This window comes from Anabas testudineus, chromosome 9 (assembly GCF_900324465.2).
Source record: "Anabas testudineus chromosome 9, fAnaTes1.2, whole genome shotgun sequence".
NCBI lineage: Eukaryota > Metazoa > Chordata > Actinopteri > Anabantiformes > Anabantidae > Anabas > Anabas testudineus.
Genome location: NC_046618.1, coordinates 13062358 through 13075084, shown reverse-complemented (window position 1 = coordinate 13075084; position 12727 = coordinate 13062358). Strand labels below are relative to the sequence as shown.

The 12727-nt window shown below is 40.2% G+C and overlaps 2 protein-coding genes across 2 annotated transcripts; one reads left to right on the top strand and one right to left on the bottom strand.

The window, feature by feature from the left end:
• Positions 1–1136: 1136 nt before the first annotated feature.
• On the bottom strand, positions 1137–7502 carry LOC113150468 (kinesin-like protein KIF24). Its single transcript, XM_026343021.1, has 13 exons — positions 6688–7502; positions 6334–6496; positions 6123–6220; positions 5767–5985; positions 5514–5601; positions 5065–5186; positions 4766–4871; positions 4600–4671; positions 4333–4442; positions 2194–4232; positions 1780–2116; positions 1481–1574; positions 1137–1357 (listed from the first exon to the last, which is right to left on the bottom strand). Exons 1-13 carry the CDS (start codon positions 7500–7502, stop codon positions 1202–1204), a joined length of 4419 nt encoding a protein of 1472 aa, XP_026198806.1. The 3' UTR covers positions 1137–1201.
• A 1694-nt stretch (positions 7503–9196) lies between these two features.
• LOC113150153 (Rieske domain-containing protein-like) lies at positions 9197–12260 on the top strand. The gene is made up of 4 exons (XM_026342543.2): positions 9197–9483; positions 10081–10304; positions 10430–10464; positions 10653–12260. Exons 2-4 carry the CDS (start codon positions 10097–10099, stop codon positions 10941–10943), a joined length of 534 nt encoding a protein of 177 aa, XP_026198328.1. The 5' UTR covers positions 9197–9483; positions 10081–10096; the 3' UTR covers positions 10944–12260.
• The last annotated feature ends 467 nt before the right edge of the window (positions 12261–12727 follow it).

Below are 12727 nucleotides of genomic sequence, written 5' to 3'. Positions count from 1 at the left end.
TTTGTTCATTAGATTTGGAATTAAAAGTCTGCATTTGCAAAGTAACTAGTAACTAAAGCTGTCAGATAAATGTCAAGGAGAAAAATTGTTCAAAATTCGGGGTAAAAGTTAAATAAAATGGAAATACTCAAGTAAAAGTACTTAAAATGGTACTTAACTACAATGAAAGAGTAAATCTAATAGTACTAGCAAAAGTGATACATTTGCACTGTGTTTTAATTTGTTCACTCTTTTAGTCTTAACTATGATGTACAGTATGTGGATAGACTATAGGCTTGGATTTACATAATAAAAGATGGCAATTCAACAATATAAATATAGGATAAAAATAACATATGCGCTTTGTGTACCTCAAACACAGTTGTCTGAATATAAATATTTTACAGGACACAATTTGATCATCAAGCAAATTTAATTCCATCACAAATTACTACAAAAATGTAGCCTACAATTTGTTTTTGTTTTTTATTACAAAACTATTAGCACTGGAAAACAGCTGCCAAGTAAACACCTCAATAAGCGTCCTTAACTTAAGTTCAAAGTAGGTTAGCAAGTGTACCATAGTGTGCATAAAGTTGAAATCAAGACACAAAACAGCCACAATCAAATCTAATACAAAGACGATGTCTCAAAAATTCATTTGATCTTTTCCATGTTATTTTCATGGCAAAAAGCCAACAATAGCAGATTTTAACACCAGGAAAACAATGGAAGTCCCTAGCTGAGGAAAAAGTGTTGTCAAAACCATCTGATATTAAGGAAAACTCCTGGGTTTGCATACAGCCTTAGATTGACGTAAAAGGTATAGAACACAGCACATAAATTAAAGCTTTTAAAATAACTTAATTTCTAAATACTAATCTTCCATGCGTCATAACAAAAACTTAACAAATTATGATTCAAACAATCCCACACCTGAACACATAAAAACAGAAATATTAGGATTCTACATAAAATGTCTCCATGGTAAAAAAAATACATTGGTAGTTGCCTCAAGAGAACTGTCATCTAATTCTAGATGTCACACACATAAGTTAATATATATCAGATGCCCATCACCTCTTAAATACTTAAATACTTAAGAAGTGATATTTAAGAGCACTTAGTATGTATAATAAACATACTCATACTGTATTTAGAGGTGTCAACTGTATATGGCCAGTTCATAAACAGCAACCTCTTGCTTATTTAATTACTAAATTCAAATTTGTGAATCGTTATTATGGTCTCCATGGTTGTGTGATTGGCTCAAATGACTGGTCATCAGATATGGCTGCAGCTGAGCTCTCATGCTGTGGACACATTGAGCCTTTCTCTCCATGATATCTTCCAGTTTCTGGATATATTCCCTAAATGCCTGTAACATAAAGACATAATGGGTGAGGGCAGTCAGAATGTATGGGCTCACTTTAAAATATGATTACATGTTTTTGTGGTGACATAGCAGTTTAGCAAACAACAATCTATTATTTTTTCTGACCATATCAGGTTGCTGGCACAGAAGTACTCCTTCTTTATGACATAAAACCTCCATCTCTTCTCGCTGCTCACAATGGGCCCGGACAACAGACCGCCTAAAGTTGGGTTTGGTTAGAAACAGTGTACTTTATTCCAACTAATAACCTCCAAATAGTGATAACTCTATTACTCCAAAATACACAGTACATTTTTAAGTGGTCTCTACCAATCAAGATTGAAATGTTAAAACTGGACCAAATGTCCAATATTGCTTATTTAGGATAATTATGTAAACAAGATCATGATAATTCTGGTACTTACTGAGCATGATCCATGTCTTTCAATGTAGACAGATGGATTATGGGTCTAATTTGCTGATTGCTGGTGCTTTCTTGACTTTTTGACTGTGTGGGACTGTTTGGCTTAAGTGAACAGTTTGAGTCCCTAACATGGTGTGAATGCACTGTGTGACACTGGGTTGGCACTGTGTTCAAGTGGCCCATGACACTTTGTGCCTGTTGTGTTGAAATGGCCAGGGCACGTTTGCTGTACATCTTGTGAGCATGTTGTGGTGGCAATTGTACGGCACAGTTTGGGCTGAGGTTGTTTGAGCTGGATGATCCAGAGTTAACCTCAGGGATATGATGTTTCTCCTTACCTGGACAGAATAAAGATTTGTTCACATGAACATTTTGAGTACTGGTTAACAAACACACTCCGAAAATTCACACTTACCCATTCCACAGTGTTCATATTTGGCACAACACATTTCTTTTCGTTGCTCTGTGTGATTAATAACCGTCACAGTGTCAGGGATGAGTGGACACTGAGTCTTCGATTGAAGCAGCTCCAGAAGAGGCTCCTCATTCCCCATCATCTCTGAACATGTAAGATTATCTTCTTCCACTTTCCATCTGCTATCTTCTCCCGTATTATTCTTCTCTAAGCTCACTGAGGTTTTGTCCTGATCCCCTTGGAGGAACGAGGCTGTGGCGACCTGTTGGTCCACCTGAAGCAAGGAGACGCTAAGAGGGTCCATGATGCAGCTAAGAGAATCTGCATAAGTCTCATCTTGAGGTAAAACAGACATTTTAAGTTTGACTTCTGGAGTGTGTCCACATTTGTTAAGGGGCTTAGCAGATTTTTTACATTCAGTCTGTGTGATGGACATAGTCAGAGGTTGTGTGGTTGACGGAGCATTTGAAAATTGTCTGTTGGCATCAGTAGCGACCCATTGTTCTTTCTCTCTACAGCTGCTCGATAACCCTGCCTGTGACGTATTTTGCAAAGTCAGGACGTTGCATCTAGTATGTTTTGATTCAGGAGTCAGGAGTATATTGATATGTTCACAGGTTGGAGAGAAGGGTCGTTCTGCTGGGGCTCGTTGATGGGGCGACTCAAAAGAAGAGTGATTTAAGAGACTGTTGCTGTCGTTGCTGTACGCGTTGACTAAACTGCAGCTGTCAGCTCCCCCTCCCTCTTCGGTGCCCCACAGTCCATCAGCTGGGACATCCGAGGCAGTCAGTCCTTCTTCGTCCACTTCTCTTTCGGGTTCTGGATCACAGTTGTGAAGCACCTGTGCCTCAACATTATTTTGTACTGCACCTGTCATCCTATGTGGGTGTTTGGTCTCTGTTGCTACCCAAGCCCACCTCCCCTCTCCCCCTTCCACCCCAGCTGTCCTCTTATCATCCTTCCTTGCTCTAGCTTCGCCTGTTGTCTTCACTGGCTCCCTCTTCTCACGTTCACCCATGTGTTGTCCAAATTTCGCCCCTGTTCGTTCCCTATGCAGCCTCCAGTCTCCACCAAGACCATCAGAATCACCACGAGCGTTCTCATCATTATTGTTCCTGTAGCTTGAAGAGGTTTCATTTTGCAGGCAAAGCTCATCACTGGGACAAGGAAACGGTCCTCTGTTATCATCACTTTGTTCCAAACTGTGATACATTAGGGCAGAAAGTGACAGGGGAGGAGATTGCTGGAGAGAGGAACAGGAAGATGGAGAAACAGGGGAACAGAGAGATGCCTGATTAGAGGATGAGGGTGAGAGAAGATGGCCAGATGAGGGCATGAACTGCTGCAGCTGCTCATGATACCATCTCAGATGCCTCTCCTTCTCCTTATCTTTTTCGTCAGCCTTTTTCACATGTCTGTCATTTTGCATTTCTACTTCCCTACACGTGGCTCTGCTGCTTTTCACTTGCCTTTGTCGTTCTATCCATTTTCGTCCCCCTTCTTTTTCCACTTTCATGGTGCTTTGCTGGTTCTGCTCTTTTTCTCTATGAGAGAATACAGATTTCCTTCGAGTAAAAGATAAATTACCTTTAGGGACTACTCCCTCACTGGTTGTTTGTCCCAGCACTAGTCCTGCCCTGGTCACAGAGTGACTGTCAGTCCTTTTATTTTCCCTTCCTCTATCTTTTTGTTCACCTCTTCTCTCCATCATCTCTCTCTTATCAACTGTTCCCAACCAACCTCTAACTGGTGTAATATGTTCAAGTCCAATACTTTTAATGCCCCTTGGACTTGTTTCCTCTCCCCATGTGCTGTTCTTGGGTGTGGAGCAGAGAATTGCCTCCCCTGTGGGCATCATTGTGGTAGGCGATGTGGGACCAAACTCCTCTCTTTGCCTCCCTAATTTTGCTTTCTTAGGGGGACTTTTCCCTCGGGTGCCACCACTGCTGTTGCTGTAAGATAGGTTATGTTTGGGAGAGGGTAATGTCTTGCCTCTTCTTCCTCCTCTTACTGCTCCTTGTCTCCTTAACTCCTTCACTCTATGAAAATGAAGTAAACATAACATCTCAGATGATTGAAATAATAACTGATTTCTCCTTTATACCTACTCATTCATACACAAATTTAAAAAATACTTACCGATCAGCATATCTCAGCGTATTAAGCGTGTGTTCGGTGGCTAAGTGACCAGGTGAAATGTTGGCAATCATGCACGTCATTGAGTCACCAACAAATGAGTCTTTCAAAACCTAGAATGGGAATATGAGAATAAAACAGTCCAATATGAAACACAGAAGACTTTATTGATCAAATTGGACACATCAGTCATGATGTTTACACACACTTCTGTCATTAGTACTCACAACTGAAATACTGAAAATAGCTGAAATACTGAAGTCTTTCTACCTGAGTAAGTTTACTCTGTCTGAAAGGTGTGTGCGACTGCTCTTGATCGAGGGATCTAATACATTCTTTTAGCTGAGGAGGAAAAACAACATATACAAATGAATATAATGTAAAATCCTAATCATATGTTCACACATATTTTTTATTTTTTGTGTTTGACACTTACAGCCAACAAACTCTGGTTGATCTCAGCTCCCTCCATACGACTCTGCCTGTCTGGCTCTTTGGTGTCAGATGCCCTCTCACTTCCTGCGAGGTCCACAAACCACATTCTACGGGTACACACATGAATCATGCACATCTTTATCAGTTTGGTTATTTTACACCATTTTACAGTGAGTTCATTTACATTACTACATACACCAGTCCAGTAATGATTTAAGGAGAAATCACAAAACTCTGAGAAAGAATCGATACCATAATGAACCCACAAGAGAATAAAACAGATCAGATGCTGTCACTCACCTGCCAGCTATGTGCTGGTTTGGACCTCTAAGCTGAATCTGAAGCAGAGCATGAGAACGAGAAGAGAGTGGGTTCACTCCACTCATCCCTTGTGTACGCACCCCCATACCCTGTGAAATCACCTTTGTAAGGCCAGCAAAGAAGGCAGCCGAACAGAGAACAGAGAGAGAGAGAGACTAAGGATTTAAAAGATATTCAAAGAAATCAGTAGACTCAGTCTGTGAATCAGTGACTACAACACAAGTAAAAAGTCTGCTGGTAGATTTGTGAAGACGTAAGCATAGAATTAGCAGAGCTGAGGTTCTAGGTACATTTGTTGTTAACATGTATACCTCCTGGTGTATTCTACTGCATACTAAAGTACCATAAGTACTACTCAGTGAAATTGAAACTCATTTTGAAATTAATAAAAGACATTAGATACTATACTAAAGGAGAAGTTCACAAACCTCCAGCAGTGAGCTGACCGAATCTACTCTGACGTCACGCAGCCCTGCAATGTGAACCACCTTCTGGCCATCTTCCCTGGCAAATAACCTACAAGAGGAACGAAATGAGAGATTAAGAGGAAGAAATCTGTGATAATATAACACTAATATGAAACTGATAAAATAATAAAATACTTACACTAAATGATATACTAAACTAAATACGTAGAAATATCACGTTGTTCATTTTCACTAATTTTGCACAAGTACACACCTTTTCCTGTGGTCCAACAGATCGTACAACTGACCGCGGTAGATCTCAAAGAAACTGACGTACACCAGTAGGCGTGAGTATGTGTGTGTGTCGGACAGGTGAGCGAAAATATCCCGGACAGCTAGAGCGTACAACCCTGGTCTCCTAGGGGATGAACCCAACATGGTGTGTGTCTTCCCTGCACCTGTCTGGCCATATGCAAAGCAGGTGGCCTTGCCTCTAAGGACATGCACAACACAAATATAATTAGGAAGCGCAGATTCCCAGAAACAAACAAACAAAAACATCAAAACATTTTCATTTGACTACATTCAAATATAAATAATTGTACGATGACCACTACAGTGCTAACGTACCCACTGAGCATGTGCTGTACCAGAGGATATGCTGTTCTGTGATAGACCTCCTCGTTGGAGCTGTCTTCCCCAAAAACCTGATCAAAGTAGAATCTGTGCTGCATTGGCAAAAGAGCAAGCACAAAGGTGTAAAATAAGGAAAACAAGCAACAGTAATAGCTATAGTAACAATAAGGCAGCACTTAAACACTTATCATATCTGGACATTCACCTGTAATATGTACTGGGTTAGATCCACGGCTTCTTTGCCTTCATGGACAATCACGCACTCTCCACCTGGCGTTGTCACAACATCTGCCTCTCCTTTCCTGCTCTCTGCATGCGTCAGAGGTCTTTTCCTCACGCACACACTGATCCGTTGGTCCCCAGCTCGCCTGGAACATACACACAAATGCACACTCACCGATCGCAGTCAACAGTGGGAGGACGATGTCCAGAGGAAACGATGCTCATGTGCAAACTTCATAGTACAAAGAGACACAATCATACAAATAAACAAATTATAGCTTTTATTATTAAAATATTCATTTGATAATAGGGAGCAATACAAACGGCTGCTACTCACTTTTTGTTTAATGCAGGAAGGGAACTCTGTGGTAGTCCGTAGTTGTAGCCAGCTGTTCTCTGTGATTCATAAACAGGTTTTGGCTTAGACGTGTGCCTAGAAGTCCCATAACTGTCTCTGTCTGTCCAGAGCTTCTCCTTCCTTGAGATTCCTTTTCTGGGTTTATTGTTCAACCTTTTTGATGTCACTGTTGCAGGCCTGGGTTTTGGTTCGTGGAATGAGACACATGTTGATGATAATCTGGTGTGAGAATTGTACAAGGAAATGCTTCCTGTATTGTCTGGCTCTGTGTTTTCTCTTGTGCGGTGATCAGACAAATGACTACGGAGGTCTGTCCTGTGGTTGTTGTTCCCTTTGGAGGCACACACCACAGCATTTCTACTCTCAAGCTCAAGTTGCACAGGTATGGTTGACATTTTGCCCTGGACTGGACCATGAGTTCTATTATGACTTTCATATGTATGAACAGTGCCTTTGCGATGACAAAGTAGGTTCTGATGATCAGTATTTTCACAACTGAAATCAAGCTGTCTGCGCACGCATGATAAAGCTGCAGTCATATTATTCACAACGGCACCGTTGTCTTCTTCATCATTATATGCATCTTCATGAGGATCTCTATAGGCATCGTAAGTAAAACTACTATCCACTACAGTGTAGCCTTTATCATCATAATCATCATCATGCTCAAGGTCAGTTTTGATAATTTGAACCAGATGGAAGAGTCGAGTCCTGTCCTCCATAGTGTTGATTCCCAGGATGGGATAGTCCTCCATGGTCAGTGCTGAAAGGTGTGCTGCACGACACACTCCCATGGATGTAAACCTGAAATGACCGTAGACAGACAGTTGTAGGCAGAGAAGACAGGACAAGTGTGAGTTACGATGTCCTGTGAGTAAGTGTGCTTACCTAGCATAGTGTTGTTGTAGACCAGCCGCTCTGAGACACTCATAGAGGCAAAGTGTTCTTTCTTCCCTTTCTTTTTCTCTCACCTCGTCTTTAACTGCACTCCACCTATCGTTGTAGACACGCCGCTTTAGTCTCTCCATTACTTTGTCACAAAAAAAGAAAGTAATTATAATCTGCAGAGGAAACAACTCAAAACAATTCCATACTGTAGAAGCTCCCTACTCCAGCCACATTGCTCTATCCAATGCTTTTCCCACTATACTGCATGTCAAAGAATGATACACAGTGAATAGTGACTGTGTCATTACTACCACACTGCACTGTTGTGGTAGTAAGGGGAGCATGGGACAAGCTGAAATTTAACACGTTGACAGGATGAAGCCAGGGAGGCACAGTGCAGTCATGTCAGACATTTCTGTATCACAGCAAATATGATAAATATAGCAGACACAGGCAAGCAACTGTAAACTGGTTGGCAGCTGCAACCCTATGGCACTTGAGTGAGACTGTTTTCATATGCATACATCGGATCAGAGCACTGTTCATTACTTTGCTGATGAAACAGTACTCTGCCTCTAATTTCACTCAGAGGAAGGGCAAGTGGTAGAGATCAATATTTCCCTCAGGCTGAAGCACAAGTACATACAGTACATGGATGTTGGGCTTTTATGCCATATCTGTTAATTCTGCAAATTGAATTTTAAGGAAGAGGATTTCACATTGCATCAAATTCTAAATGCATTTACATTTCAGGGGTTTCCACCTGTCCAAGTGAGGAAGAACAAACCCATAACCCAAACATAAAAGGAAAAGTGGAGATCTATACAATTAACATACTGTACAGTGATTGAAAGGCTGTTTAAAGAGTTTTATGCATGCATCATAAACTGTAAATCTATTAAGTCTGAAACTAAAGCTAGCTATTAAAATAAACATCAATAAAAAAAAAACTTACCAGATTAACTCATTTCAAGCAACAACACCACTGCGGTTTATTTGAAGGAGCAAAGTGAACAGACACAATGCATGAATTTTTTACTAAGTTGAGGAGCAGTATCACTATTTCCGTACACAGAGAACATCTCCATAACGACGAGGACGCTGCAGGCGAACACGCAACTTGTGTTCAGGCGGATCCACAGGATGCAGAAATCAACACATTAAACTGAGAAATTAAGACTTGGATGTAGACTTTCAGGAGAGCGGGTTAAAATTACGCTCAGTTCAGCATGAAAGACAGAGATAAGCTCTCAGAGGGATTAATGCAAAGCTGCTAAGACAAAAAGCCTTCTCAGACTAAACCATTCAGACATTTACTGTGCGGGTTTTACTACAGACTGCACGGAGAGTTGGAAACTTACCACTCACAGAGATTTTATTTTTTATTACTGACAGAAGAATAAACATATATATATATAATTTAGTAGAAAACATTTTGCAGTATTGATCAACTATAATATATATGTTTCGTTTGTGATATACCTTCATGCATACACATGCACAGTCTCTAAGTAAAACCGACAGGACGAGGAGGAGGCGGACATGTTATCTCCTCAGTCCTTGTTTCACTGGGGACAGTTTTGAACGTAACACACAACATGTGCGTTTCCTCAAACGTTCCAGTTACCAGCATTTCTTGTAACGCTGACGAGGTTTAATCTGCAATTTTATACTTAGAAACATGTCCAAACTGTTATAATTGGCTTGTTTGATATAGATACAGCACCCACACGCTCGTGTGTGTAATTTTAGATTCAGTTTCATGTTCCGGTATGTAGCCAAGTTAGCACAATCAGCGACCGGTTGCCAGGCTACCAGACCCATCCAGCAAGCAGGGCCTGGAGACAGAGATGTAACCAGACACAATATGAACATGTTCACATAAAGGTGGGTTAATTTAATGTTTCGATTGGACAGTTAGGATAAAATACTGTCTAAATGTTCATGCATCTCATCACCTTATCACCCAATGTGAAAGTACAGTTCAAAAATGAAAATACAAACTCACAATCAACTTTTGGTATTTAGATTAATGACTTCTTGGCTTGATTAATTTCGTATTTCGTGCTTTTAAAGTGCAGTGTAGTAATAAGATGAATGGAAATGGATGGTGATCAGCCTGTGCTGTATGCTTTTCCTGTCTGTTGTGGCTGACAGGTCCTGTAGACCTGTCTGTGAAGTCTCTGTCAGACATGTATAGTCTGAACTGTGAAATCTATGCAACAAGGAGCAAAAGACTTTTCCTTTTATTTACATACATTTGCTGTGTCCTGAAATGGTGGAGCTGTCGTTAAACACTGGAGTAATTTCTACACAGTGAAATCAAAATGCATAAGATACAATACCCTAAAATAAAGCCTGAGAATATTCACTTTAAGAATATGATTATTTATTTTATTACTAATCTCAAACTGTGAATTTCATATGAAAATTGACAAACATTTGTTGTTTAAGGAGGGCGCTGTATATATGTTGTATTACTAGGAACCCTGCTGTCAACATGTCCTCCGAAGAGGAGACTTCTCAGGCTTCATCTTCTTCCCCTCCCCCTGCCTCCTCTTGTTCTCATCCTCCTGACTCCCATTTCATTGGGAAGAAGGAAGACATTGTGAAGGCCGGCCGCATGACTATGCTGGTGAATAGATGCAGAGATGTACTGGTTGTGCACCACCAGGGGCAGCTTCATGCAATGGACACGCGCTGCTACCGTAAGTTCTGAGTGTTTGGGCGTTGTTGTGTTGACAAAACACACAACACTTCAGTTGCCTCATCAAGTGTTTGAAACATTGATCAAAAAACACTGCTGTGCATAATGACATTTTTTAACGTACAGATTCAGGCGGCCCGTTGCAGTATGGAGACATTGAGGTTAGTTGTCCATTATTTTCTCGATCTGACATACACATTGTAAATTACTGTATCTGAGTCTAATAATTATAATTAATAATTAATGCTAATAATTTTATTAGCTCTTGTTCAAGACTTATAATAACTTTGCAGTCTTTACAGCTTCTACTATTCGTTTCCTTATCTTCTTCATGCTGTCCCATCATTAGGAGTTTAATGGACACATGTGCATCGTGTGTCCGTGGCACAAGTACAAGATCACGCTAGGAGAAGGGGAAGGGCTTTATCAAGCTGTGGATAATCCTACAGCCAAACCCCTGAGGACTCACTGGTGCTCCAAGGGTGTCAAACAGAGGATTCACAAAATCACAGAAGTCAACGGGGATGTTTACGTAACATTGAACAACTCCAGTGAGGCCATCGAGTCAGATGTCTACCAGACTGAGAAATACAGGACTTTCTTACTTAAGGCCCAGTCAAATCCCAAGAACAAGAAATAATTGGATACTCTGGACCACACAACCTAAAGTATTTGAATATCTTAAGGAACATTTGGTTTTACCTCAGAGAGAAAACTTTATGAATCTGTCAAGATAATAAATGTATAAAAAACTATCAGTAAACATGTTTCTCTGAAAGTCTATGATTGCCAAGGGGAAATAGCTAACAATGCATAAAAATGCATACATATTTCAGGGCAAGATTATGGATATTATAGGATAAGTGCTGCGTATGTGACATTTATTGACATTGTCAGTGCTTCTGTTTGGCATAGACAAAGAGAAATATTTTACTTTGACTTTATTGTCACCAAGGGGAAATTCTTATCCACAACACTGAACACACTGCAATTTAGATTGCATTGTTTTGCTTCATTTAGATGCAGAAACTTCTTTTTTATGTCCCTTTACCTACTTCCTCTGGGTTCCATCCTAAGGAAGCATGGTATTTCTTTTCATTGTTATGCTGATGACAGTCAAATCTACATGCCACTAAAGAAAAGTGATGACTTCTGCGTAAAATCACTTCTGTCTTGCATTGATGACATTAAGGAGTGGATGGCCCTAAGTTTTTTAAAGTTCAACAATACAAAAACTGAGGTGATGTTGATAGGTCCAAATGGCCTCGGTAAACCCTCCTTGGTTGACCTTGGCCCTTTGGCACAGTTTGAGATGCAGACTGTGTCAAACTTAGGTTTTAAGATGGACTGTGATTTTAAATTGGATCGTCAAATTAGTGCAGTCATAAGGTCTGGCTTTTTCCACCTTAGGCAGCTGGCTAAAGTAAAGCCTTTCGTAACACGTCAGCACTTTGAAACAGTAATCCATGCCTTTATTACATCTCGGCTGGATTACTGTAATGCACTGTATTTTGGTGTAAATCAATCCTCCATTGCACGTCTCTAGCTGGTCCAAAATGCAGCTGCTCGTCTCATGGTTGGGGCACGAAAAAGGGAGCACATAACTCCCATCCTGGCATCTCTCCACTGGTTGCCTGTGCATTTTAGAGTTCATTTTAAAATGCTTTTATTTGTTTTTAAATCTTTACATGGTCTTGCCCCCACTTATCTAGCTGAGCTACTTATCCCCTATGCTCCTTCCCGGTCTCTCAGGTCAGCTGACCAGCTCCTCCTGACAGTACCAAAGTCAAGGCGGAAGCCTAGAGGGGACAGAGCTTTTGCCGTTGCAGCACCCAAATTATGGAATGCCTACCACTGCACATTAGGCAGGCACCTTCATTGTCCATTTTTAAAACTTACTTGAAGACTTATTTTTACTCTCTGGCTTTTAATTCAGCATGAAGACTCTGTGTTTGTTCCTTTGTTTTATTCTTTTGTTTTTATTGTCATCTTTTTTATTATTCATTGTTTTAAGTATTGTCTTAATTGCTTGTTTTTCTTTTGACTAACTGTGTACAGCACTTTGGTCAGCCAAAGCTGTTTTTAAAGGGCTAGTTTAAATAAGGTTGAGTTGAGTTGAGTTGAGAATGTAATATTCTATGTATAAATGTTTGGTATATGCAGAGGGATGACCTAGTGAGGATTAACTTACTGTATGTGTTGTACAGAGTTTCTATTGAGTTGTGCTGTGAAATTAAAGGAGAATGATGAAGATTCTCTGTATTATTTCACTGTAAACTGAATATCTTTGAGCCAAGCAATTTTAACGTGTGCAATAATGAGACTTTTCTCAGATTTAGACATTTTATACACCAAGCAATTCAACAGTAAATTACAAATTCTAACTGTAATTGCAAGATAAATCAATATTACAAGGAAAATTAT

Bases quoted from the DNA above. Each gene is read 5' to 3' on its own strand.
- LOC113150468 (XM_026343021.1), bottom strand. From the start codon at position 7,502: ATGGGAGTGTGTCGTGCAGCACACCTTTCAGCACTGACCATGGAGGAC. The intron at 6,221-6,333 runs GTGAATGTCCAG...TTGCCAATGCAG, and splicing joins TAACCCAGTACATATTACAG to CACAGATTCTACTTTGATCA. The intron at 5,187-5,513 runs GTTTGTGAACTT...GGCCTTACAAAG, and splicing joins CGGTCAGCTCACTGCTGGAG to GTGATTTCACAGGGTATGGG.
- LOC113150153 (XM_026342543.2), top strand. From the start codon at position 10,097: ATGTCCTCCGAAGAGGAGACTTCTCAGGCTTCATCTTCTTCCCCTCCC. The intron at 10,305-10,429 runs GTAAGTTCTGAG...TTTAACGTACAG, and splicing joins AATGGACACGCGCTGCTACC to ATTCAGGCGGCCCGTTGCAG. The intron at 10,465-10,652 runs GTTAGTTGTCCA...TCCCATCATTAG, and splicing joins TGCAGTATGGAGACATTGAG to GAGTTTAATGGACACATGTG.